The following is a 27931-nucleotide window of genomic DNA, read 5'->3' on the forward strand; positions in this document are numbered from 1 at the left end:
GCTAAAATCCAGTAGTTTAATTCTTCACTTCAGTCCATTTTTTGCCTTGCCTTCTGTACTTCACGTTTACCCCTGTCTCCTCTGCAGCACCAAGGCAGTCAGCAGGTATCACTCTCCTTTCCTGGTGGACCGCTACAAGAAGCTGCAGCAGCTCCGAGAGCAGCTGATGCTGGACTGCCAGAGGGAGTGGACCAATTTTCTGGAGTATGACAGACACATGCACACACACACACACACACACACACACACACACACACACACACACACACACACACACACACACAAATGCAACTCAGCTGGGAAAAAAATCTGAAAACATGCCAGTCTGTGGTTCAGAGGTATGCCTCCACAGCTCTCAGCCTGCCAGAATTAGTCTGTTTTAGTCAAGTACACCGTCAGTGCTGTCTACTCAGAACACTTCAAAATCTCTTTTTCTCTCTCTCTACAGTCAGTTTGGGGAGCACTACCACACCATGAAAAGGGCTATTAGTCACCTAGCAACCATGGACTGTCTCTTTTCATTGGCTGAGGTGGCTAAACAAGGGGACTATTGCAGGTGATGTCCTCTCACGATGACCATAAATATTGATGCATGTGTTTGTGTATGTAAATTGGGTGTGTGCATGTGTTTTTATGTGTGGGATACACTGTATATGTGTGTGGTTCGGGGTCGTGTCGTGTCCTAAAGTCTCAGACAGGTTGTGTGTGGGTGTGTGCACCCCGCTCAGCAGTGTGCTCTGCCAGAACTCCAACATCTCTCCCACTCACTCACTCTTTGCTTCACACACACACACACACACACACACACACACACACACACACACACACACACACACACACACACACACACACACACACACACACACACACACACACACACACACCTTTATGCTGTGCTACAAATTTCTGTGTTTCAGGATTGCTTCTTCTCATATACTGCTACCTCCTGCCCTCTTTCCATTGTATTTGCATGTCCTACTTGTCATTAGTTTCTTTGACTGGAAATGTTACGGTTTGTGTGTTAAAGTGGATATTGTTGGCTTTTTTAACCCATTCAACCAAGAAATCCTCTAATCCAACTTGAAAGAGACTCTATTAACCGAGAAAATGAGAAATAACTTAAGAAAGCACGTCAGACACACAGGAAAAACTAGTGCACTCCCACATTTGTCTGCAGCCTCACATCTATCAGTTCAGAATCCAGGGCTCCAGATTAGGTGATGATGACAGGAATCTCTGCCATGTGTGGTTTGTTATTCTCTTTCCATGTGGGACGTAAAGCTCCAACTTGTGACAGCCTCCCATCTTATGCCTGTACCCATCAGAGACCCATCTTTTGTAGCACTGCTAGCATAGTCCTCATCAATATTTCATTTGGTCTGAACATCTTCCTCTTCCGTCAGATTATGGCGCCCATCTGAGGGCAATCTGTGTTATCCTTTCAGGACCTGTAATAGCAATTCTTTGTTTTTATTCTATGGGTGATGTTGAGACAGGCAGTTCTCCTCTACTTTTCCATGTGTGAGCATTTGTTTGGAGGGAACAACGTGATTGCTAGGATGTCATTCTTGGTAATGCGGCAGATTCAGACCGTATAGAAGGATGCACTTCACATTGCTGTTGTAGAGTCTTATACTATGTCTTCTCTTTGAAATGCTTGGATTTCTAGATGGAGCAGAGCACTGCTGAAAGCACCCTGTGTCTTATTGTGCTATTAACGTTTGTTGAGTGAACATGCCAAGACCTAAAGAGGTCTTTAAGGTTATTTAGAGTAAAGAATGTGGCTGTCAATGAGTCTGGCAAGCGATTTTCTGTGGAACTGGCTGCCCCAGCAAATTGAGCCAAAAAGCAGACTGTTTGATACAAAAAGAACCCCAAAACGTAATCAGCGGAAATTAACTCTTGCAGCTGGTTGGTGTCAGTGCATGTGTAAGAGAGGGACTGCACAAGCTGGACAAATGCAATGTGCACGGGAGATCTGCCAGGAAAAAGTATTTGCTGTCCAGAAATAACATTTGAGAAAAACTGCAATTGAACTATCAACATATAAGCAAAGCAACAGGACTTTTGGAATAAAGTGCTCTGAACTAATGAATGGAAGATGAAGAGAACAAGAATGATAAAGGGTCGTTGTAACATGAGATATGTTTGGCACAGACCACATAACGTTTCAGGAAAATGGTCCCATACCAGCTATGATGCACTGTGGGTTGAATGTTATGTTTTGGTTTTGCTTCACTGTCTCAGACTCTGCAGCTTGCAGTCATTGATTCAGCTATGAATTATGCATAATTTCCAAGTGCTTTGAGATAATGAGAGGCCATCTGTCCAAGAGCTGAAGTTGAACAGGAAGTGAACATATCAGCGTTGTAATAACCCTAAGAACACTAATCTACCTCTAGGAGGGAAAAAATGGCTTGATCCACATTGAAGTGTTTTGGGAGGATTTGTCGATGCAAGAAAATGCAAACATCTTCCAGCTGAGGTCAATGAGTGGTGGACAATTATGCAAATAGCCAGCAAGAAGTTATTTGTGCTGAAGGAAAAATTCTAGTTTTTGAGCTCAAAATGTACTCAGTCTTTCAACATAAGAATATCCACATATCACGGATATGTGGATATTTTCTATTGAATAAATGACAAAAAGAAGCAGTTTTACTCTTGGTAAAGCAGATCTTCCCAAGTTTTCCCAAATGATGATCATTTTTGTTTTATTTATAGTTTTTAAAATAAATAATTAGCGATGGGTATCGTTTAGGTTTTATCCGATACCGGTGCCAAACCGGTACTTTTGAAACGGTGCCGGTGCTTAAACGGTGCTCAAACCGGTGCTTAAAGAATGGAGAACACAAAATTGGTCCAAAAACCTCTCATGTTCAGCTGTTTTTTTTGTAAAAAGATAACAATGTTAGCCTTTTCTGCAGCTATGGGGCATATATGGTATCACTCTTGGCTGGGAGCAGTGCTTAAACAATGGAAAAAACACAAACTTTGTCCAAAAACTTCTCATGTTCAACTGTTTTCCACTTTTTCTTTGGTCATTTTAGCCTTTTTGGCCAGGGTGAAGGGAGTATCTGCCATCAAACAAGAAGACAGCTGCATGTAGCTATGATGATGTTTGCTAGTTCACCTTACGTGCATTAATGTAATAACGTGGTTAGCCTACTCAACGTAAATTACACACGAACAACATTAAGCTACTCACGCAGAGAAGAACGGCTGCTGCTGCATCATCATCCTCATCATTTCTGCTACACTGGCAGGGCTAGGGGCCAGGACTCTCCTCTTCGTGTTTTTGGGGGATGTTGCTAACTCCGGGTCCGATAACAGGCACAACACCCGCAGTAGATGTGCTCGGTGTGAGGTCTCGCAGCAAGCTATCAAATACGGCGCATTTCTGGGCTTTTAAAAAAACGCTATGCGTCGCCAGGTGTTTCATCAGATTTGAGGTGTTACCTCCTTTGACAGTATCACAGTATCACCTTAAAGCACTTGTTGCAGGCTGCTGAGTTTGCATCTTTTGCTGTGAAGTACAGCCAGACTTTGACCGCTTCGCCTTGGGCATTTTTAATCTGTAGCTCTGCTCTAAAAGAACGTACGTACCTGGCCCCACCTACTATCCTCGGAAACGTAAAATGATTGGCTAGAATCTAAAGTGTATCACAGCTCAGGAAAATAAAGCACCGAAATGTGCGCTGCTTTTCGGTCTGGTTACTACCGTTTATGTCAGAACCGGTGCCATCATGGCACCGGACACCGGTACCCATCCCTATAAATATTACAGTCAACATAATTAAGTGTTGTATTGATTTCCACTGCAATCCTAGATAGTAGAATATATTTACACAGTAACAATATTCTACTTTTTTAATTTTATTTTTAATTATACCAATTTGCCTTAAAGAAATCTTTGTCAGTACAGCTTAACATTTACTCTGTACATATTTGTCTTCACACTCTGTGTGGGTGTGTGTTCACACGCCTAACTGACTGTTCTGTTTTTAGGCCAGAGGTGTGTGACAATAAGCACCAGATTACGATCAGGGATGGCAGGCATCCTGCTATTGATTTACTGATGGGAGAGCACAACCAGTATGTGCCCAACCACACTGAACTACAGGTAAACACACACACACACACACACACACACACACACACACACACACACACACACACACACACAGGCTCATTCAGAGAACTTTGAAGAAAAAAAAAAGCCAAGCCAAAACATACACAGACATTTGCCTGCTCGCTAACGCACTGAGAGCGTGCTGAAACAAAACTGCAAAGGCACACAGACTTTGTCTTACACATGAATACGCACATAGACTTACACGAAACCACACAGATACATGCATACACACACATGCTTCCTAGCTCAGCGCTGGAGTGGGTGTAGGTTAATCTTGTAACAGAAGCACAAGCCAATAGGAAGAGAAGCCAAGCTTTCAGTCCACCCACAGCTTCAGCTGTGCAGGACAGCATGCAAATATCTTTTTCTGTCTCTCTTCTCGTTTGCCTTCTGTCTATGTCACAGCTATTATCCTCTTCTCTCTCCCTCCTTTTAGGGTGATGGCAGGAGAACAATGATAATCACTGGGCCTAATATGGGGGGTAAGAGCTCCTATATTCGCCAGGTAGCTCTTATCTGTGTAATGGCTCAGATGGGCTCATACGTCCCAGCCTCAGCGGCCTGTGTGGGCATCCTGGATGGCATTTACACCAGGTACGAGTACAAGCAAAAACTTGTCTGTGGACATATTTTGTCAACCATGTAGCATCACAGTCACTTTGCAGGTGTGTAGTTGGGATCCAAAGGTGAGCCAATTTAAAGGCGCCTGCAATCTGACAACTTGGTACTAAGTAAAGGGAGCTGAAAGTCTTAGTTTTTTCCACATTTTGGGAGTCTGACGTTACAGACAAGTCAAAGGCGCAAGAGTATAATATAAGTATAAAAGCAATCATTTGATTCAGCTTTGAAGGAAAATGAACACAGCTTGATTTTTTTTGTTTTTTAAGCAGCATCTCAGTGACATCAGTGGATCGACGTTTGTTTTCCTCGTAAGCGTGTTAAAGATGGAAAAACCGTATAGACTGGCACATTAAAGCGGGTTAGTAAATATACATGTGTAATACCAAGTCTGCTATATAAAATCACACAAGACTATTACAGGGCGGTGTTTTTTTGGGTTGCTCTTGCTTTGCCTCTGTTGACAGTGAGATTAGGACAATGATCCTGAAAGCTCTCACTGAGCACAGTTTCACTTCTGAACGCTTTGTTAGTACAATTAAACCAAACAGGTAGAGGTTACTGTGGAGACGACTTGACAAAAAAAAATAAAAAATAAATCGAACTGTTACCCTAAAAGCGTGTGAGCTACTGTGTGTCACCTTCATTGTCTGTGAAACAGTCAAGTTTATTCATAGGCCAGACAATCACACTTATCCCTTCTAATCCTTTTTTTTTTGTTCCTCACTGCACAGGAGGAAGTGTGTAAGGGGGGAACAGATGAACTACAGTTGTATGACAATGCCGGGTCTATTGTTCCATCAGTGGTGTATAGTAGAAACTCTCGGCAATAAGGTTTTGTTGGAGACCTTTTTTTTGTGCTGTGATTATTCTTATTATGAGGAAAGTAGCAGTGAGCTCTGCGTCTAATATTTAGTCCTGACTACATGTTTAAATGAAATAGAGGCCAAATCGCAGTCTGCGTTATTCTGCCTGTGCTGCGCTATGTGATTAGACCTAATGGCTTGCAGATGTGTCTAATTGTCTTTTTTGCGGCTTTAAGCATGTTCTTAAGTATTAACCCAGCGGGTGCCAGAGACAGCAAGTGTGCATGTGCGTGTGTGGATGTGCACTCTTAATTATATCCTTGGGAGAAACAGTCTGGGGGTTTTAGGTTTCACATTAGCCTAACAAGGTGATTTTGACTGGTCATTACATCAGTAAGCGGACAGTTTAGTTATCATTTCCTGGGTTTACAGTTATCACAGCGACGGATTTGGTGAATGGACAAAAGGACCTGAACTGATACACCTGGTGGTTTATGTACAGGTTGCCATTCCATGAACTAAAAACAAAAAAGATGGCCGTTTGATTAATGCCCTCTGATGACCCTTTGCATGGCTTTCAAGAACACCAGTTTTATTTTTGTTTTTTAGATACCTTGTGCACCATAAATTTTATTAGCCCTCAACTGTAAAAGGCTGATGGCAAGTGCACAACATGGACACCAAAGTTTGTGAATGCAATAACTCTAGAACAAAGCGACAAAGGGCTTTCAAATTGTTGTCACAATTGTATCAACTACAAATCTTGGGCGTGTTCGAATCTTAACAACCTCAGCCTCAGGGTCAAGTGAGGTCAAATTTTCTGAAAATCTTGCGAATCTGATGACTCAACAACAAAGTGATACAATACATGTATTAAGTAGGAGGCCGAGGGGTACCAAAGGACACCTCCAGTATATTTTATGTTCTGTGGCAATATTCTGTGATCAACCTAGACTTTGTAACAATTCAACTTTTTTTCCATGTGAGCAGCTCTATGAACGAACTTGCATGCATAACATGGTCTCTGCACTTTTACAGCAGTAATCATGCTACAGATTTTTTAATCATTACAGTTAATTTTTTAAAACTATATCCTGGCTTGCATTTTACTTAAAAAAAACAACAACAAATGAACAAAACCAATAAAAGCCAATTTTTTAGAGTTAGAAATAATCGTTATGTCTCATATACTGGGCCTTTGTGACATTTGTGACATTGTTGCCAACTGTGAAGTGCCCTCTGGTGGACAAACTTTGTAACAGCAGCACTCATAACATGCTTGAAGGGTGTTTCTGCCATCTCTTCTTTACTTTTTGAAATGTAGAATTTATCGGTTGTTAAAAACCCGCCAAAATCTTGACAAACGGCTTATCTGTTGATATATTGGGTGTGTCGGTGTATCAGTCAAGCTCATAGTATGTTTAATATTAGCATCTACCTCTATAACACATTGTAATGTATATGACAAAAAAATAAGGAAAAGTATAATGGGCCCATTTGAAAGGCACAACAAATATTTTTAGGGCTGAAATGGGAAAGCCCGAGTTTTGGGTTACATATGATGCTTGTTTACGGATATAAGACTTTTAAACAAAGGTCAGTTAACGTCAGCTTTAGAAGAGCCAGTGAAGGTCTATATATAATAAATTAGTACAGAGCTGTGCATGTGTTTGACCGTGTGTGCCTCTGGTGTTTAGTGAGGTATTTGATCAGGGTTGGAGGTTAATATACTCTCCCTGATTCAAACAATACAACTAAGAGCTAATTAAGGTCCACAGTGAAAGCGCACCCACATTGTATAATCCATCCTCTCCTCACCTCCTATGTAACCTCTGTCGTCCTATCAGTTTCTAATTGGACTACTCGGCCTCTCTGTCAGAGAGTTGAAGTTGCTGAGGAGAATCTGTCTTATAATAAATACTCAATCAATTCCCACTCCTGTGTCAAGCATAATAGGTGCAGCACTGGGAATTGCTTCATCTTTTGTGTGTGTGAGAGATATTATGCATTTATGAGTGTGAAAGCGAGCCAGGCAAGAGCAGAGCTTGAAAGTTTTACTTGAGTGACATAAGCAGACTTGTGGGTTGGGGATAATGAGATGGTGCGTAGGTGTCTAATGGGATATCCTGTCTGAACTGATCGGGGTGATTGATTATCAATGAGGAGAAGGAGAATAATCGGGATACTGCTTTAAAGCTGTGTGCTGCCTCACAAGAGTCTTGTTTGAATTTTTCTGCCCACTCCACTAAATCTGTGTGTGTTTTTGTTCTTTTGCAGACTTTGGTAGAGCGACTTTAGCTGCCTGGAGTGTGTGTCTGTCTGCGTGTGGGTGCGCGCGCATTTGTTTCCAAGTGGCTGGCAGATGCATGTGTGTGTATTCGTGTATGCAGCTGCTGTGTGTGTTTTCTTGTTGGTTTTTAGTCCTGAAGGTTATAGAGCACATTCATCCATCCCTTCATGGTTGTTATGGAAACAGCAAGAGGAAGCTGAATGTAAAACTGTATTTTGAAAAGACCTTTAATCGACCATGGACTCCTAGCAGTGATTATACCGTGCTTTACACAAGTCTTTCTTACGCTCCCCTCCCTTCTGAAAGCGCAGCTTTTCTGCATTTTTCTTTTTTGGGTCCAGAAATGTGGATATCATCCTCACAAGGCCTCACAAACGGCACAGAGTGTTTTGCTGTGCAACATCAGCACCTTTGTGGGTGTACACATGTTGATCCTGTGGAAAGATGCTGTATCCTGCATCGACTCATCTGTTCCTATGAGTTTTTAATAGTGCTGCAGTGTCAGAGAGTCTGTGCCATCTTGTAGGCGGTATACAGAGCTGGTTAGGCCTTTTGTTTTCTATAAACCTGGAAGGTTTAAATCACACAGGATTAAATTCTGCAGAAATCCATGTAGCAGGATAGTAAGGCGAACACTGAGAATAACCTGAAATAATTTACAAAATATTAAGCGTTAAGATACTTATATCAGGGTTTTTAAAAAAAAAAAAAAAAATTGATTAAAAACATGTGTTGTTATATATTTTTTTCCTTGCGGGGATCCCATTGGCTTACACAGAGTGGCTGCGTCTTCTGAAGTCCACATATGCAGTTAGTTCTTCAACGATGATACATTTGTCCTTGTAGTTTTGCCCCTGTACACCATCACAGTGGATTTTAAATCAGACAAACAAGGAATGATTGAAGTGTAGGTCTTTAGGTTTAATCCAAGGAGATTTAAAAAAAAAAGAAAAAAAGTTGCATCAACTGTTTCAGTCGCAAACTGAATTTCAGCCATTTTTATACACAGTCCACCTTTTTCAGGGGCTCAAAAGCAATTTAATGATTGATTGACAAGCATTTTGATGGACACCTGAAGTTTATTCCTTCATTATTCCATGAAAAAAAAGATATTTATTGGATTCCAAGTGTTGAACATAAATTTTGCAGCTTTTCAGTGGACTCCTCAATAATTGATGAGTTGATGTTTATTCAAGTGAGGAAGGCAATCCTTTGGGTGAAACACCAATATAAACTTATTAGAGCGATGCAAAAACGTTAAGATTTGCCAAAACTTCTGTCTGGTGCATTATAATGAAAAGGGAGTGCATTCAGGTAATGTAAATACTTGGCAGAAAGGTACAAACCACTGGTTCACCTCAAAAACAAGAAGACCAGAATAGACTAGAAAACATGAAATCTTTGATCAAATCAAACTACAATAAACGTATTTCTGAATTATGAGAAAAGCATAAAAAACAGAAACGCATCATGATCCAAAACTGTATCACATCATCTGTCAGGCATGATGGAGTTAATGTTATGGCATGGGCATGTGTGGCTGACAGTAGGCCTGTGTCACTAGTGTTTATATATGATGTGACTGCTGATAAGAAGTAGCAGGATGAATTCTAAAATGCACAGGACTGTACTTTCTGCTCAGATTCAGTCCAATGCTACAAAATTGTTGGGGCAGAGCTTCCCAGTGCAAATGATAATGACCCAAAGCATACTGAAAAAGTAACCCAAGAATTTCTCCGGGTAAGAATATGTCAGCGAGGAGTTATCGTCATTATATGATTATGTCAGACACACACTTCTGGCTGTGAAAAGCCTCATTCACCCACTATTCAAATCCTCTGTTTTCAAGGGGCAGCCAATCATCATGCAGTGACAGAAAGATAATCATGTTGTTGCAAAGTGAATCCTCCTAATAAGTTGCATTTAAAATTTAGATGTTTGTCATTTTCAGTGGCAGGGAGGCAGCTCCATGGATCCAACTGTTTTGTGGGTGCAGTCTGTTCCTATCTGTTTTTTGATCAGTCGTAGGAAAGGAAGGCTCAAACAAATATGTGAGTCATTTCTTTCCCTGCTTTCATTGGTACTGCTGCTAGAATTCAATGACATATCAATGTTCTTGATTTGTGTTTGTCAGGAAGTATTCAGACATTCTGATAATTTTTTAAAATAACATTAAAAAAAACCAACTACCACATGCATTTGTAGGATTACTGCTGGGATTACTAATACTCCAATTTTGAGAAGTATTGCTACAAGGGAACAAAAAAAATGGCAGCAAAATTCTCCCCACAGACAGGACAGTCTCTCCCCCCCCCCCCCCCCCCCCCCCAGCTTTGTTAAGAAGTAATCGAATAATATATATGGACTTTTTCCCTTTTAGCAACCTTTTTTTTTTTTTTTTTTTAAAGTTGTATAATAGAAGATTGTAATAGTCATGCAAAATACACTTGGGCTTTCATTTTCTTCCTGGAAAACTACACATGCTGATAATGCTTCACTGCTTCTTTTAAAATATGGGATGATTTTATTTTTTTATTTTTTTGAAAGAAATCTTAACTAAAGACAGATCCACGAGTGTCAGAAAAACACTTGAATCTAGCTCAACATGTTTACTTGAAAGGTGTGAGGTGAAAATAAATGGAGTCTATTTCCAGGATCAGTGTGTTTGGCTAGAAAGGAGGATTCAATCAGACCAGCAGGACACCCAGCTGGTGGAGTGTTGCTGTGTTCATCTGTGGACAGAGTGAGTGTGTAAACTGCTCTGCCCTATGCATTATACATCTGGTGTCATTTCCTCTGAGTTTTAATCATGCATGCAGATACAACCTTTATTTTAGAGCCTATCTGTTAGTGGATTTTGGGGGGAAAGTTAGGATATTGATGTTCTGCCAGTTTTTGTTTTAACATAGTTGTGATCAAAAAGTTGTGGCATTCTGCCTATAAAAAATACCTGAATTAAGTTAGGTCAGTCTCCCCTTCAAGGTTTTTTTCTCTTGCAACTTATGGACTTCTTCAACTTCTACTTCCCACTTCTCACAGATTCACTATTGCTTGGTGAATCGTTTGCAGACAAATTTGTGTCTTCCATGCAAACTACAACTGACCGCAGTAACTTCCTGGTGACCAAAGTAATTGGAAGGACGTTATCGGTACAGCACCATGTGTCTCTGAGCAACCAGTCTTGCAATACAGACTGCACTGCCAGCAATTTAGTTATATGACAATAGTGAGAATATTGCAAGTAACATAGTCAGAGTCATACTTTTCTGTAACGAACACCCGATATACCTCAAGCATCTTTTTAATTCATTATATTCCTTTAAAAATGGTTTTCATAATGCTGTACATGGGAAAACATATGTGCCAGTCTCAGGCTAGCTGTGATGATAATGGACATTTAATTCATCACTTGGGATCTAATAAACTGGCTAATAAAATGCAGCAACATGTCTGCCACACCTCTCATCCACAGGGTGCGTGGTGTAACCATGGCAACACAGGTGTTAGATGCTCTTGTTGGAGTTTCATTCATAGACACAGCAGAACAGGAAGAGACAGATTTAGTGGTGAGAAACACCGACTGCCAGAGAGATGTGGCATCTGTGATCCAGCTGGAGTCGAGTTTCTATCAGATGAGTCAATGATCTGTCTGTCAGTCTGTGTGAAAGCAAGAGCTCTCAAATTGGCCTTGTAGCTTGTGAAGAATTCAACACGTTGTCATAGCATTTCCAATCAGTACATTTCTATTATTGTGGAAATATAGGTGGTCTTGTTGCATGTTGAGTTCGCGTCACTGATGTATTCTTCAGTCTTTTCTAATAAATTGTTGTAATATAACAAGAACATTTTGGTATTGTGATTTCAAATGTTTGTACTTTTTTCTGTCAGGTTTGCTGAAATGACTGGTTTTTGTTTCTAAGTGGTCATACTGGTCATACTGGTCATCTCTTCTCAAGCTGATGGATGCAACCTTTTTCCCCTCTTCAGAAAACAGGAGAAGTGACTGTCACAGAGATATTAAAAAGTGTGTTATTATAGTCTTTAATCTTTTATAGGTGCAGCAGCCCGTCCACTAAATGCTTTTAACAATGATAAGAGTTGATTATGACTCATTTAAATGTGAGTAATGTTGAAGCAAACCTTAGAGTTAGTTTTAATATCTGTGTGGCCATAATGTGTGAATAAATGAGATTAAAGAATTCATTTAAATCCTTTACACCATCAGCCACGTCTTAAAACGGGTTGATTTCTTTCTTCTTCTGTTCAATTTCAGAAAAGGAGCCCCCCACTGTTGTTCTCCTGCATTTTTCACACCCATCATTTCAATCTCTTGTTCTTTTTTTCAGTGCAGAAATGTTTCTCCTAGAATAAGACTGTGTAGGAGCAGGTTCACTGTGAGAAAAATGGCAGATTCTTTGTTTGTTTGTGGGTGTTTGTGGGATTTCTGGAAGAACAACAGCAGTTTGCAGTCCATAATTGTGGATTGCATTAGTGGCATCAGTAGTTTTTTTTTGGTTTTTTATTATTGCAACTTGAGTTTGAGTCTTTTGTTTTCTGTTTTTAAACACATCTGTCTTTTAATGCTTTCTTCCATGACCTCAACATATGGTTAAGTCCATAGCTTACCTGAAAAAGACATGTTTTTATTAATTATTTGTTAGCAGGCTGACTCAATAATAATTTAAAAAAAATCATTAACATTTGGAGGCTCATAGTGCTTACTTGGGCATTTCACATCACAAGCTAGTGTACTCCCAGTGCTAATCCCAAGCCTGGATAAATGGGAGCATTACATCAGGAAGGGGAAAAGTTAGTGCCAGATCAAACATGTGCAGCCATCCACTGTGGTGACCCAATGGGAAATGAGAAAACGGCCAAAAGTTTAAAAAAAAAAAGAAAAAAAAAGGTTCACAGTACACTATGCAGTCCTATGGAAAACTAAGAACATCCCACCTTTAGCTTAAACAGGTAATCACTTTCTGTATGGCTTTATCGGTGTCTTACATCATCGTGGAGTAATTTGGTCCACTCTTTTTTTTTCTTTTTCTTTTTTTTTTACAATGTTGCTTCACTTCATTGACATCATTCATTTACACTTAGTGGTTTTAAGGTCCCGCTACAGCATTTCCATTGAACTGAAGTCTGGATTTTGACTGGACCATCGTGGCACCTTTGCTGCTCTGCTTTGAATTGTTTGAGTCTGTTTTGATGTGTGGTGTTTGGTTTTTGCTAAATATGGCGTCATGTAAAAACTGCCTTTCGCAAAGGTGGTCAGTGATGATTACTTTGAGTACTTTTGATTAGCAGCACAGTGCTCTTAATTATCCTCTTAACTCCTATGGAAATGGTAAAGGTTTACTTAGTTTTCACATGACTCTCAAACTGTCCATCACTATAATGCAATGCTATCACCACAAAGTTTCCACAAGTAAACATGTAATTTTTTATTTGGTTTTGGTTGGCCGGGAGTCCCTGGCATTTAACCAGTAATTTATTGTGTAGTCTGCAACGTCGTACCACAAAAATGTTTGACTCTGTGATTGAAACTGAAATGCTCAAAAGACAAAAATATCGTGTTTCACTTTATGGCTTACTTATTTTCTCTGTCTTTTTTCCCCTTTTCTGATTGATCAGGATGGGAGCTTCAGACAACATCTACAAAGGCCGTAGTACATTCATGGAAGAGCTGACAGAGGCCTCAGACATAATTTCCCGTGCGACCAAGCAGTCATTGGTCATCCTTGATGAATTGGGACGGGGCACAAGCACCCATGATGGAATTGCCATCGCCTATGCCACCCTGGAATATTTCATCAAAGATGTAAGTGTGTGCAATGTAAGCACTACAACGATGGCATTTAAATAAAACAATTAAATTAATGAATGTGGAAATGAAAATTAGAAGAGCAATCAGTAAAAAACCATAGGCAGGCTACCTGGGCTTGGTAACCATAGAGATATCTTTAAACATGTGCCAATTAATCCTTTTCATAATTCCACAAACATTGTGGGATCTTGATACCAGCCTACTTAATCATAAAGGTAATTGCCTTTGGTAAAGGGGGTGTGTGTGTGTGTGTGTGTGTCCATTTGTTTGCATACAATTATTTGATTGCATATACTTGATGGTGCTGCAGACATCCTTGAGTGTTTGTTTTAGAGTGAGATAATCCAGCAGAAAGGACTAAGACTGCTACCATGTTTCCATATCAAGTTCAATGTATAAAAGTCTTGACAGGAAACGGTTATTTGCAAATAATTTAAGTGTAAATTCTACAGACACATTTATAATTTATTTATTATAAATACATGGATCAAATATTTGTTGGAGCATGTCTCTAAAATCGTAAACCTTATCTAAAATCCTTCTGGATTTCTCTTCAGGGTCATCTTATTGGCCAGCTTTGAGCTTTTATTTTTAGATCACTCCCTTGCACTGTGCCCACTGCAATTTCACTACAGACCTCAAATTTGGGCAACGAACAAACATCAACTTCTGTTTCAAACTCACCCAAACGTTGTTAGAAGAGTCACTGCTGATTATGACAGCTGAGTCTCCAGATACCGCTGAGCAGTTTTCAAAAGGAACAGCATGGGACATCTACTCAGTGACCTAAAAATGACACTTACACTGAAAATGATCCAGAGAGGCACCAGAAGGTGATCTCGAAGGAGACGAACACAAAGATTGCCTAACTTGACTGTGTACAAAAAAAAAAGAAAGTTTCCTAAGCTGTTTTCCCGTTCTCGTACGTACCACAGTCTTATGTCAGACCTGTTCTGACTGCCGGAAATATTCTGTTTGGTTTATTTAGGGGCTCTGCTTGGGCAGAGCGAGTAGGAGTCAGACACATTATGCCCACTTGTTGCTGTAAATTCACCAGTGCTACTCCCATGTGTATCACACAGGCTTAAAAACCATAAAAGGTCTGATGTCATCAGACATTAGGGTTGCACCTCCATTAGGTAATGTCTAAAGAATCTGGAGAAATCTCAGTATGCAAGAGACAAGGCTGAAAATATGGTGTCTAAATAATTAGTAAGTCATTACGTTATGTTTTTATTTATATATTGCGCAGCATGCCAGGATATTTTGGACTTGCTGCTGCTATCCTAATAGACAGGAGGACATAATGGAAAAAGAAATGAGAGGAGGCACATGGAGGACTGCTTCATGACTTATGTTGCAGTGCAGCATCCTAAAATGCTGACATAATTAAAGCTGATGATACGCTGTCCATTGTCCAACGTTGTGCTTGGACATAATTGTGGCCAAATCCGCTCTCACCTCCTGTCAGCGTTCATTAAACTGGCGTGGACAGAAGTTAGAAAAGTCTAATTTTAGCCAAAGGCAGGAGAAGAGTGGCTCACACGCAATGGTTCGCTAAAGAGGGTAGACGGGGCAGCAGATACGTGCTGTTTCACCTCTGAATACCTGGAATGAGTGTTTGGATGAGAGACTGCCCGTGCGCATGTGTGTGTGCTCTGCTGGGATTATGTGAACTGGCGCAGTCAGGAGCCCTCGGGATGTTGCACAGTGTTGCGTATCTTTATTTTGGCAGGACAGATGAGCGGCACTTTGAGGGGGATGGGGGTTGTGTTATTGTTAACTGAAATTGCCAAGTCAAATAAAGTCACGGTATCTGTAATTTTCAAGTTTTTGCTGAATTAATGGATCGTTACTGTCAGCACAGAAAAATCATTATGACTGCTTGACACAGGCTGAGTGCTTGAGGTTGTGGCATCAGTTTGGACACAGCTGTTTGTCTTCTCAGCTGTTTACGCTCGCAGTATTTTCCATCGTATAACAGACTAAAGAAAGAAATCAGGCTTCCTTTGTTCTTACTCCATGTTTTCTGATTCCATTTTAGTTTGGAATTACTCCTCTGATGTTGGATATTTTGTCAAACGGGTCAACTGAGTTGGCCAAATTGTTTCAGGTCATGTGAAAGATGTTGCCGTAGAACAACCCAGCACTGATATTATTCGATGCTGCAGCTCCCTGGGGCTTCTTAGTCTGTTTTAAATTTTAGTTTTGGTTTTTGGGCTGGCACGCTCCTCTCTTATGAAACCTTTTTCTAGCAGAAAGAAGCAAGCACTCTCTGCTGATCTTTCGGCAAGCGAATACTGTTTTTTTCTGACACATTGACCAGGCACCAAATAGCACAGTGACCAAGTTAATTATCTCGTGGGTAAAAAATATTACATATTAAACATTTTCTATAGCAACAAAAACAAATAATTATCTGAAAACCACGTTATCCCCTTTTAGAATGCCATCCATGTCAAATTTGGGTATGCAGCAAACAAAAGTAGTGTGGTTATAGCAGTAATATAAGACAGTGAGTATGTCACCTTTCTTACCATTTATGTTGTATTTCTAAATGTTTGATAAACAAATGGCTCTCAATCAATGAACACAAATCAAAACTGGTTGAAAATAAGTTTATCACAGTGCTGGTGATAAGAAAATGCCCAAAGTCACTGAAGCTGATACACAGGCAATTCTGTAGTTTGCAGAAAACACACAAAAAAGACAAAAACTAAAAGAAACTACAAGAAGCTAACAGATAGAGCTGGGCGATATATCGAGTTTTTAAAACATATCGATATATTTTTATACGAGATATAAGATGTGACAATATCCTTTATATCGATATAGTCTATGTTACCTTATACTTATAGTTGTGGAGCCGCAAGTTTGCCTCTCTTTCGTCTACTTTTGTCTCTACGCAACATTACTCCGCCTCGCCTCTATCCTTCACTGAACACAACTCCCCCTCCTCCCCCATCGCTTCACGTGCAGGCAGCGACAAGATGGACACGGCAAATCTCCGTTAACGAGTTACTGCGCATCACCCCATGCGTGGGGCTGGACGGCGTCAACGTGTTAACGAGCTAACCATGCTAACGAGCTAACCGCGCTAGTCCCTACCGGCTGCATAGCCTAAAATCCTTTCATTCTCTCAAAAGTTGACAGCGCGCCTTATGTATGAATTCTGGTTGTGCTTGATGGCCGCGAACCGATTTTATGTGGTACGCGGCGCTCAGCAATCTGTCAAAAATGTTTGAGTACGATTTTGGTCAGCTACGGAGCTGCACCGCTTGATAGATTGTCGGCGCATTACGGCTACCGAGGAGCCTCGCGGAGTGATACGTACTGTGCTCCAACGTAATATTACCATATCCGGTTGTTCAGTGATGACGCGACGAATCCTACTTCCGGGTCTAAAGTAGTCTGCGTTTAATATGGCTTTTGTGTTGTTAACATGTTTAATGTTTTGTATTTTCTTCTATTTGATCTCAAAAAGCTCCTAAAACAGTCAGTGATCCCTGTTGACCTCCCTCGGCTTTTATTACCGCTAATCATTTATTTAAGCTCAGTTTTTAAAACCTTAGGATGTAACTACAGCCCAGCCCATGAATGACTAACCTCGTATTGAGGATGGATTATCTCAGTTGTTCTCCTGGCTGAAGTTTGGTCCTTTTACAGCATCCTGCCATGCGATTACATTTGTTCCTGACCACCGAGAACACTCACGTTAACTTTTATCGAGTGGGAAAAAAGTTAGCTTGTTTATATTATTGTAGCGTTCACAAGAACCAGACGGTTGGGGTCTCAGTTTGTCCGTTTATTCGGCACATAAGCCAGCGGGTTGTTAACTCAGGGGGAAGCGCTCTCGAACTACACCTCTCTTCAGCCTGGCACACACACAGAACAACCAGGTCCCCCCACCCCTTCCTGTACACCACCCTCACTACTTCCTGCAGCCCAACCACACATGAATCTTAAAGGAACAACAACAGTGTGCAGAGAAAACCAACATGTCACTGTCCAGTAACACTTAACCATCGTTACACTGCCCCCCCAGCAATAAGTTCCTCGTCCCCGAGGGAACGACACAGTCTCTGAGGCGGGGCGGTAGCCTACGTTCCCTCCTTGACCTCCTGAGCCCCTGAGGAGGACGCGGAGCTTCGGGGCTTTGGGGTGAAGAGTCCGAGGGGGGGGGGAACGCAGCCCCGGTCGGGGGCCCCTCTGAGCAGGGTCATGGACGCTCTGTACACGTCCCTCTGGAAAGGAGGGGAGGGACTGTCCTCTGTAGGGGGCCATCCGGTCTCTGTGCAGCGCTACTATCCTCCCCCTAGGAGGCAACTGCACCCTGTAAACAACCTCCCCCACTCGCTCTAGGACGCTGCAAGGCCCCACCCAGCTGCTATCCAGTTTAGGACACCGTCCCTTCTTCCTCTTTGGGCTGTAGACCCACACCAGCTCCCCAGCACGGAAGTGCCTCCCTTTAGTGGTGATGTCGTAATTCCTCTTTTGGCGCAGGCCTGCCTTCGCCAGCTGCTCTCGGGCGTAGGAATGTGCAGAATCCAGCCGGTCCTGCAGCTTCCTTGCGTAGTCCCGGCCCGGTGGTGCCTCTGGCGCGTCCGGGGGTTTCCCAAAAGCCAACTCTGCAGGAGTTCTCAGCTCTCTCCCTAACATGAGCAGGGCAGGCGTACATAGGGTGGAGTCCTGCACTGCCGACCTGTAGGCCATGAGGGTAAGGGGAAGATGGTAATCCCAGTCCCGTTGGTGTTCTGAGGTAAGGATGGCTAGCTGCTGGGCCAGCGTCCTGTTAAACCTTTCCACCAGCCCATCGCTTTGGGGGTGAAGTGGGGTGGTGCCGGTTTTCTTAGTCCCAAGGCGTTCACACATGGCAGCAAATACCTTGGACTCAAAGTTACGCCCCTGGTCACTGTGGAGGGTCTCTGCTGTTCCAAAGCGGCTGAACATCCCCTCCACTAATACATCAGCGACCGTCTCAGCCTCCTGATCTGGGATGGCGTATGCTTCCGGCCACTTGGTAAAATAGTCCATGGCCACAAGAACATAGCGGTTTCCTCTGTCTGTGCGAGGAAATGGGCCCATGACGTCCACAGCTACTCGCTCCATTGGGGCTCCTGCTGGTTGCTGCTGAAGCTGAGCCCGGGACTGGTCTTGTGGCCCTTTGTGTGAGGAACATGCATCACAGCTGCGGCAAAAGTCCTCCACATCCCTCCGCTGTTGACCCCAGTAATAGCCCTGGCGGAGGCGGCGAAGAGTCTTGGAGACCCCAAAGTGGCCAGAGCCAGTGCTCCCATGGCAGGCTCCCAGCACAGCTGACCTCAGCGACCTTGGCACCACAACCTGCCACCTCTCCTCCCCCGTGGCAGGATCCTTCCAGGCACGCTCCAACACCCCCTCCTTCAGCCTGAGAGCTGCAAACTTGGCCCACAGCCCCCTGGTACAGATGGAAAACCCAGTGACCTCATCCCAAAGGGGTTGCTCCCCCTTCTCCAGCCACTGCAGGACCGGCAGCAGGTCTGTGTCTTGTTCCTGCCGTGCCCTCCACTCCGCTGCATCCACCACCAGAAGAACCCTGCAGGCGAGCTGTGCTGCTCCGTCTATTGTCGTGAGTTCCCGCTCTATTTCCTCTCGCTTCTCACAGTAACGGCAGCCAGCTGCAGCACATGGGCGGCGAGAGAGGGCGTCTGCGTTAGAATGGTGCGTCCCTGCTCTGTGCTCCACGGTGAAATTGAAGGCTTGGAGCTCCTCCAGCCAGCGAGCCACCTGTCCCTCTGGCTCCCTGAAAGACATCAGCCACTGAAGGGCAGCATGATCAGTTCTGACAACAAATGCTGTGCCGCACAGGTAGTATTTAAAGTGTCTCACCCCCGCCACCACAGCCAACAGCTCTCGTCGTGTGACACAGTAGCGCCGCTCGCTCCTGTTCAGGACCCGGCTGAAGTACGCCACCACCTTCTCCCCTTCCGGTCCAACCTGCGACAACACCGCTCCCAGCCCCACATTACTTGCGTCAGTGTCCAGGACAAAAGGCAGGGCGGGGTCAGAGGGGGCAAGGACTGGGGACTCTGTCAGCGATCTGCGGAGGGTGTCGAACGCCTGCTGACAGTCCTGGGTCCAGATGAAGTCACGGTCCTTCTGCAGCAGGTGGAAGAGTGGTGCGGCTATGGAGGAAAAGCCCTTCACAAACCTCCTGTAATAAGACGCCAGTCCTAGGAAGCTTTTGAGCTGTTTCTGGTCTGCTGGTGTGGGCCACTCGGTAATGGTGTGAATTTTTTCCTCCAAAGTGCTGATGCCCTCACGACCCAGCTTGTGGCCCAGAAACTCCACCTCCCTCCTCATGAAGTGGCACTTGTCGGGATGCAGCTTCAGGCCTGCAGCCGCCACCCTCTCCAACACTTGTCTCAGGGCATCCAGGGCAGCATCAAAGGAGCTCCCGTGCACTAGAAGATCATCCAGGTAAACCAGACACCGTTGCCGTGGGACGCCAGCCAGCACACTGTCCATGAGCCTCTCGAAGGTCGCAGGAGCGTTGCAAAGGCCAAAACTCAGGACTTTGAACTGCCATAGTCCCCTGTTAGTGCAGAAGGCTGTCTTCGGTCTGGATTCCGGGGACAGTGGCACCTGCCAGTAGCCACTCCGCAGGTCCAGGGTGGAAAACCAGGAGGACCCGGCTACTAAGTCGAGGGACTCATCAATCCTGGGAAGGGGGTAAGAGTCTTTCTTCGTCACTTTGTTGAGTGGTCTGTAGTCCACACAGAAACGCATCCTAGGACTTTTTTTCTTAGGCACCATCACCACCGCGGAGGCCCACGGGCTATCAGATGGTTCTATGATGCCCGCCTTCATCATTTCACACAGCTCCCTGTCTGCAGCCTCCTGATGAGCCAGGGGCAGGCGGCGGGGGCGCACTTTAATAGGCTGGGCATCCCCGGTCTCAATGACGTGCTCTACCAAGTGTGTCAAGCCAACATCACTTTCTTTCAGGGCAAAAATGTCACTAAACTCTTTTAGTACCTGCCATAGACTCTCTTGCTGCTGTGGAGTCAGCCCCTCACAGTTCTTTGACCAGATACTCCTCACTGCTGAGAGCCTCTCCTCCTCCTCCGCTCGCTGTTCTGCTGGCGGGTCTGCAGGGGTCTCTGCGGTGGAGGTGGACGCCGCGGCAGATGCTGTGCAGACCGGGGGAGGAATAAGCGGCACCTTCTTCCCATCAGGGAGTACGAGGAGGCCTTTGCCTAAGTCCAGTACACCACCAATGGCTCGTAAAAAATCCAGCCCAAGGATGCAGGCGTCCTGCACGTCAGCCACCCAGGCAGCATAAGACACACCGAGGTCCCCCACCTTGAACTGGAACACTCCCTTCCCTCTCATTGGGGCCAGATCACCGGTCACAGTCTTAAGTTGCACGTTAGTCGGTTGTACAGCAGCTCCAGTTGGGACAATATCGGGTCGGACCAGCGTTGCATTGGATCCCGTGTCCAGCAGGGCCGTACAGGACACCCCCGCAATCGTCACTGGAACATGGCAAAAGCCGCCAACCTGGGTCCAGCCCACAGTGATGGCCGCACCGGGTGGAGGTGGCGGTGGTGTGGGGATGTCGTTCTCCCAGGCCCGTGTACTCCCGCCTACACGGGCCCGTGGGCGTTTCCCTGAACCGCTGCAAGCTTGGGGCACTGCCTGATGAGGTGTCCGACTTGTCCACATCCCCAGCAGCTCTGAGGTCGGCGGTGTGGGCCAGCCCGAGGGGAAGGCAACTGCAGCGAAGCTGTCTGCACCAAACTGCACAGGCCCGCTGGCGTCTCCATCTGTTCCACAGGTGCTGACACAGCCCTCACCACGTGTGCGTCGTCAGCGCCCCCAGAGGATCCTGCAAGCATCTCCCTCTCCAACGCTAGCTCCAGGGCTGCACTGAGTGTGGCCGGCCGAGCAAGCTGAGTTTGCATGCGGAGCTCTTTAGGGCTCAGGGCCTGCAGGAACTGGTCCCGAGCTAACTCCGCCTGCACTGATGGTGGCATGCTGTCATACGCCCTCTGGCAAAGGCACTCGACTTCATGGGCCAAAATGCGGAGGGGCTCACCTGGCAATCTGCGTCTGTTGTGGAACTCCGACCTCAGCAGCACTGGTTGGTTATACTGCCCGAAGCGCCTCTGAAGTGCTCCGACCAGAGCATTATAATCTCCCCTCTGCTCCTCGGTCAGCAGCAGCAGGCATGCAGCTGCATCCTCACACAGGCACAAAGCCAATTGGAGAGCTTTATGTTCCTCAGACCAGCCAGCTGCAACAGCTAACAGCTCGAACTGTGCGATAAACACTTCCCATGGCGTCTTGCCGCTGAACTTAGGCGTTTTTATATTCGCTGCAGCTTGCTGGGCGCCGCCATGTTTGTTGACCTCGCTTGGCGCGCCGTCACGTGATGTAGACTCCTTCCCGCTGGAATCGCGGCCGCTGTGCGAACAGTTCCCGAGCCTAGTCAAACCTGGAGAAAATCCAGCCTCGGCAGACAGCCGCAGCGCCGTTTCCCTCACTCCATGGGCGGGCGAGCGCGGACGAACCTCCCTCTCCTCCGTCTCCTTCTTAATCCTGCCCGGCAACATCCTCGTCTCGTAACGGCAAGCGTCGCCGGCAACAGGGTCTCGGGCGTTCTGGGGTTCTTTTTTCTTTCTTCACTTCTGACACCAATGTAGCGTTCACAAGAACCAGACGGTTGGGGTCTCAGTTTGTCCGTTTATTCGGCACATAAGCCAGCGGGTTGTTAACTCAGGGGGAAGCGCTCTCGAACTACACCTCTCTTCAGCCTGGCACACACACAGAACAACCAGGTCCCCCCACCCCTTCCTGTACACCACCCTCACTACTTCCTGCAGCCCAACCAAACATGAATCTTAAAGGAACAACAACAGTGTGCAGAGAAAACCAACATGTCACTGTCCAGTAACACTTAACCATCGTTACATTATGCTAACATAGCTGTGTTGCTAGCGGTCACGTAGCACATCATTATATACCAGCTAGCCCAACTTCAGTAACCCTACAAACGTCACTGCTGTTTAGTTTTCTGTCTTCATTTATGCTGGAAGTGATAACAGAGCTGTACGTTTTAATTTGTTTCCAAAACCCCGCAGTCAGGACATGCTATATTGTATTTAGATAGAAGCTAGCGAGCTAACTCCCTGCTAACTTCTAACTCCGTTAAATGTCATAAATTCCGTTTTCATGGATGCCTGGATGTTAAACTCAATTGTTACACCTGGTAGAGCAGAACACTGATCATTTTATTAAAGATGAAAGACTTTAGACAGTTTTTCAACTCTCAGTAATGCCATAGTGATCGTTTGATATATGGACCTGCAGCGGAGTTTAGACCCAGACACGGCTAGTGACGTCAGACTGACCAACCGGATTGTGTGTGTATAAGGACCATAAATAGCACCTGTAAGAGACGTACGTGGTTATGAAGCGGATTTCAAACTCCAGGCTGTCAGTCACGCTGTAAAACTTGGAAATAGAGCTGCTGTGAAATCTGTCTGTCTTTGTTATTACGCTCAGCGTCTTTTAGTTTACATTTTGACTGCCCAATTGTGAGCTCTTTGTTATGCACAAAAACAACATTGTTTTATTTTATTTATGGAGCATTATTATTTAATGAATGCTCATAATTTATTTTTGAGTAATTTTTCATGTACATCTGTGCTGTATGTTAATAAAAGTGCCTGTGTGACATCTGGGACACAGCTTTAACTAAGAACTCTCTTTTTGTTCTTACTTTATGGCTTAAAAAAAATATCGAGATATATATCTTATATCGCCATCCAGCTAAAAAATATCGAGATATGAATTTTGGGTCATATCGCCCAGCCCTACTAACAGACTTCGCATACACACTGCAGAGGTTTGTGTTTTTAGCAGTTGGTTGTGCGTGTTAGTGCCCTCCAGGCTCCAGCTTCTCTGGAGAGAAAGGAGTTATCAACTCAGATGGTCTACGTTGACCTTAGGGAGCATGCATTTAATCTCACACTTGAGGCACATTGTTTTGCAGGCTGTTGTGGATACCCACAACGCCAGATGTTAAGCTGACAGTCAATGGACTACGCAAGCCACAGATTCTGAATTTGGGTCTCTTCAATCCCAGGGTGCAGCTCCCACTTTATTCCACTGTGACAGATATTATCAATGGGTTTCTGGAGTTCTGCTTAGTGCTAATCAAAGCTTACAAACTGTAAGCAGCCTGTGAGAGCCTGAGTTTTGATTCTGATTTATTTCTGTTTTTCCAAAATTCGAGTCCAAATGCTTCAAATTGGATCGAGTTAACCTTGTTCAAATATAGATGAATAAACATTTATCTTTGAAAAACTCTATCCGGGTTTCATTTTTTGCCAGTTCCACATCAATCTTTGGACAGAGTCTTGGGGTTATGTAATTCTGCTGGAAAACATAGAATGAAAATGTTTAAGTAGCACCTAATGCAGCAGGGAGATGCTGATGGCACAAGAAAGGGAGCTCTCTGACTACCTGTTGTATAACAGCATTGATTTGTTAGAAAAGCCTTGCTATTAAAGGAAAGGCAAACAAAAGGGCACAAAAGAAGTTAAGCTTTTGCAGCAAAAGGCCTCTTTAGCACAGGCAGACATGCAGAGCCTTTCATGCCGACTCCTCTACCTCCTACTCATCCTCCTCTGCTCCGTCCCCCTCCTCAACAGACTCAGCTGTTCACGTCAAAAGTCAGACAACTCCTCCTTTGACTTGGTTGTTATAGTAACACACCTTTTCCTGTCCCCAACATTCACCTGAGAGCTGGTTAAGAATGTAGATGGGTTTCATAACTTCACTCAATAATAGAGGCAGCCTTGATGCAGAAAGAGAAAAATAAACTGGTAAGCTGAAGGGAAAAGACTTCTAAAACTAGAGGTTGCTTCTCCTCAAAATCTCTGGGTTTCACGTTGATGTCCATCCTCTTCTTAAGCCGTTGTGGACTCTTAATCACAATAACAGCATGTCCTGTTTTTGGCTCTACACAAAGTTTAACACTGCACATTGCTCCTTACTCGGTTTGCATGTGACTGCCCTTGTGTTGTAACTTTACACTATAATAGCAGAGAGAAGCAAGTCCAGCTTTGTGGAGAAGTAGAACTCGCAAAAGCTCACTTTTGGCTGCACACTAATGAGTAAATTTTCAGTGCAATGTACTGTATCACTCATGTGGGCGTAAAATAGTCTGATGTGCTCATGCTGATGCACAGAGCTCCTACAAAGACCCAAATGTGCTCCACAGCACTCTGCCCTGCGCTATGCTTGCACTTCACTCATACACATGAATAAAATTCTGTTCTCTTGTCTCTCAGTACACAGTAATTCCATTACTTTCTCAAAATTTCAAGTTGTGACTTATTTGACTGCACGACTTGTATTCAGAGTGTCACTCTTTTGTGTATATTGTATAGAAACAGGCTTCCGAGCATGTGGTTCAGAACCCAAGAACAGTATCTCAGGATAAAAACCAAAAGAGATGAGAAACAAACTGTGATATTAAGAGTATATAAAATTAGTGTGAACTTTTCTGAATAAAATACTAAATCGTTTTACTTCTTGGGACATCTGAAAATGTTCCAGATGAAAAATTAATTTCGTTAAACCACCCGCAACATGCATACACACTACTGGCATTAATGAGGGGTCACAAATCGTTTTCAGCATTGTGAACCACTACCTCAGAGCAAGGATCTGTCCTGACTGAATATAATCTGCTAAAAGTTTCTTCCTCTTAAAAGGAAGTTTTTCCTTCCCACTATTGCTAAGTGCTCATATAGGTTGTCTGATTGTTGTTGTTTTTTTCCTGTATTAAGGTCTTTAAGGTATGTAAAGTCCTTACCTTAAAAAAAGTGCCATGTTGTGATTTGGAGCTCAGTTTAGATTAAAACTCTGCCATGCAAAAAGTGTTATAACCATCCTTAGATACAAGACTGAAGTTTAGACTTTGAGGTCTGTTAAGAACATATATTTAGCATTTACTTATTTACTTCACTTGTTATGGTGATATTAAATTGGCCATAAAGTCATCTGAAAAAGAAACACTGGAAAACTAAGTACATCCCATGATTTAGTAGCTTGTAGAACCACCATTAGCTGAAATAACTTGAATCAGTCATTTTATCATTGTGCCAGACGTTTTTGATCTTCTTTACATCAGTTCATTGAGTTTTGTTCGTTTATGCTCCGTGCCCTTAAGATCCTACCAGGGCATTTCAGTCGTGCTGAGGTCTGGACTTTGCCTGGGCCATTGCAACACCTTGATTCGTTTCTTTTTAGCCATATGGTGTTTATTCACTGGTATGCTTGGGATCATTGTCCTGTTTCATGACCCAATTTGGCCTGAGCTTTAGCAGTTGGACAGATGGCCTCACATCTGAATCTAGAATACTTTGATATACAGAAAACCTCATGGCTGGCTCAAAGCCTGTAAGGTGCTCGGGCCCTGTGGCTGTAAAACAAGCCCAACTCATCTATCTTCAAACACAGTTCTTGACAGTTGGCATGAGGTGTTTGTGCTGATAAGCTGTATTTGGTTATTGCTAGACGTGGCTCTATGCATTATGGGCAAACATTTCCACTTTGTCCTCATCTGACTCATATTAAACAGATTAGGCTATTATTTTCTCTGGAGACGCGTGGAAATGACTGTACACCCTGTTCCCACCCAGCCTGGTTAAACTTGAATTATTCTGCCAAGAAGAATGGCAGAAACCGTGTAAAAAGGTGTGTCAACCTTGAAAGATCTTGCCCAAGAAAATCTAAGGCCGTCATTTCTGTAAAAGGTGCTTTGAGTATTAAGTAAACGATGTGAATGCCAAGTAGGATATTTCAGACCTTTTTTCTGACAGTATAAAATTCTCCGCCGAAATGTTCTTTGCTTTGTCAATGTGCAGTAGTGTGTATAGATTGATGAGGGGGAAAAATAATGAATCATTTTCAGGCTGAGATATGTCTAAAACTTAAATGAGTCTGCACTGTATGTCCTTTCTGTAAAATGTGAGTAAAAGTAAGTAAAGTTCTACCAATAAGTTTTTTTTGTTTACTGTTTTGTACTCTAATACTTTTTACTATTTGAATATTCACACGTCCCTACCCATAGTATCGAAAGGAAGGTGTTACCAAAAAAGTGCGAGCACTGTGTAGGCTGTGTTTCCTTTTCCTTCTGCCTTAATAACGACTTTCAATAAGAAGAGGAAGACACCCTGTTCTTTGTAAATGGGTTTAGATGAATTGGCATTATACGCCCAACTAAATTTCAGGCGTGCCAAATATGGTCATGTCAAGTCATGGAAATGGTATCTCCCAGTCTTGTTCATGAGTAAGAGAAGAGTAGAACAAGCTGACCAAATGTTCAAAGCGGCTTTTATCAGTGTTGCCTGGTGACTGTACAGACAATTTTGATGTCCTGTTGAAAATGTTGAAGCTTGCTTTCCATTCATTTGGATGTTTTGAATTACCTTCAAATTAACTACCTCCTGTGAAGATGTTGCAAATTGGCAACTTTAACTTTATGCTACTCTTTTTCACTGCTGCAGTCCTTACCTCTAGTAAAGCGCTTGACTACTAAAAAGCGGTCTTTGTTTAAACAAAAGACGTCAAATTACACACCAGCGGCATATTTTCACAAAATCTTCCACTCTCTCACACACAAGCACCTCACCGAAAGCCTTGCTACCCGTGTGAGCCGAGAATACAAAGGGTGTTGAGTTTGAACTGCATTTGAGTCTAATTGGATAGAGGGAAGTAGCAAGACAAAGAGATGGAAGTAGTAGTGTTGACACCTCTAGCCTTTTTCCAGCGGATCATATTACTGGCTGGAAGCACACTTTGGAGCATGCTTATGTTCTTGTTTTGCACAAGGTATGAATATAAAACAGTTCTAATAAGTCTTTCAAGGTGCAGATGCAGAGACCTGGACCTGAGACAAATTTGGAGCTTTAAACCAGATTTAGAAACATACTGGAGGAAACAAGGTGACTCAATACCAGGCAATCATCATCATCTTTAGGAAAGGGCAGGTTATTAGTCTGTTTGTCTGTCTCTGTGGCGGTCTGTATAAAATCTCCTGGTTCTGTAAACAAACAGCTGTATGCTAAAAGCCTGGAATATGGAAACACGACAGATGACAAGTGAGCTTTAATTGGTGATGTTACATCAGGCTTATGTTTTCAGCTCATTTTACTTTGCCAGACTGATAACCAAAATATATTTTTTTGTTTTTCTTATAA

The 27931-nt window shown here is 43.5% G+C and overlaps 1 protein-coding gene across 1 annotated transcript in view; it reads left to right on the forward strand.

The window, feature by feature from the left end:
• msh3 (mutS homolog 3 (E. coli)) overlaps window positions 1–27931 on the forward strand; it is a 63526-nt gene that overhangs the window by 24558 nt on the left and 11037 nt on the right. Inside the window, exons 17-21 of the mRNA XM_026188804.1 lie at window positions 88–204; window positions 449–556; window positions 4006–4120; window positions 4569–4726; window positions 13481–13667. Coding sequence (XP_026044589.1) covers window positions 88–204; window positions 449–556; window positions 4006–4120; window positions 4569–4726; window positions 13481–13667 — 685 coding nt within the window. The remainder of the gene's footprint in view (window positions 1–87; window positions 205–448; window positions 557–4005; window positions 4121–4568; window positions 4727–13480; window positions 13668–27931) is intronic.

Source organism: Astatotilapia calliptera, chromosome 12 (genome assembly GCF_900246225.1).
Source record: "Astatotilapia calliptera chromosome 12, fAstCal1.2, whole genome shotgun sequence".
NCBI lineage: Eukaryota > Metazoa > Chordata > Actinopteri > Cichliformes > Cichlidae > Astatotilapia > Astatotilapia calliptera.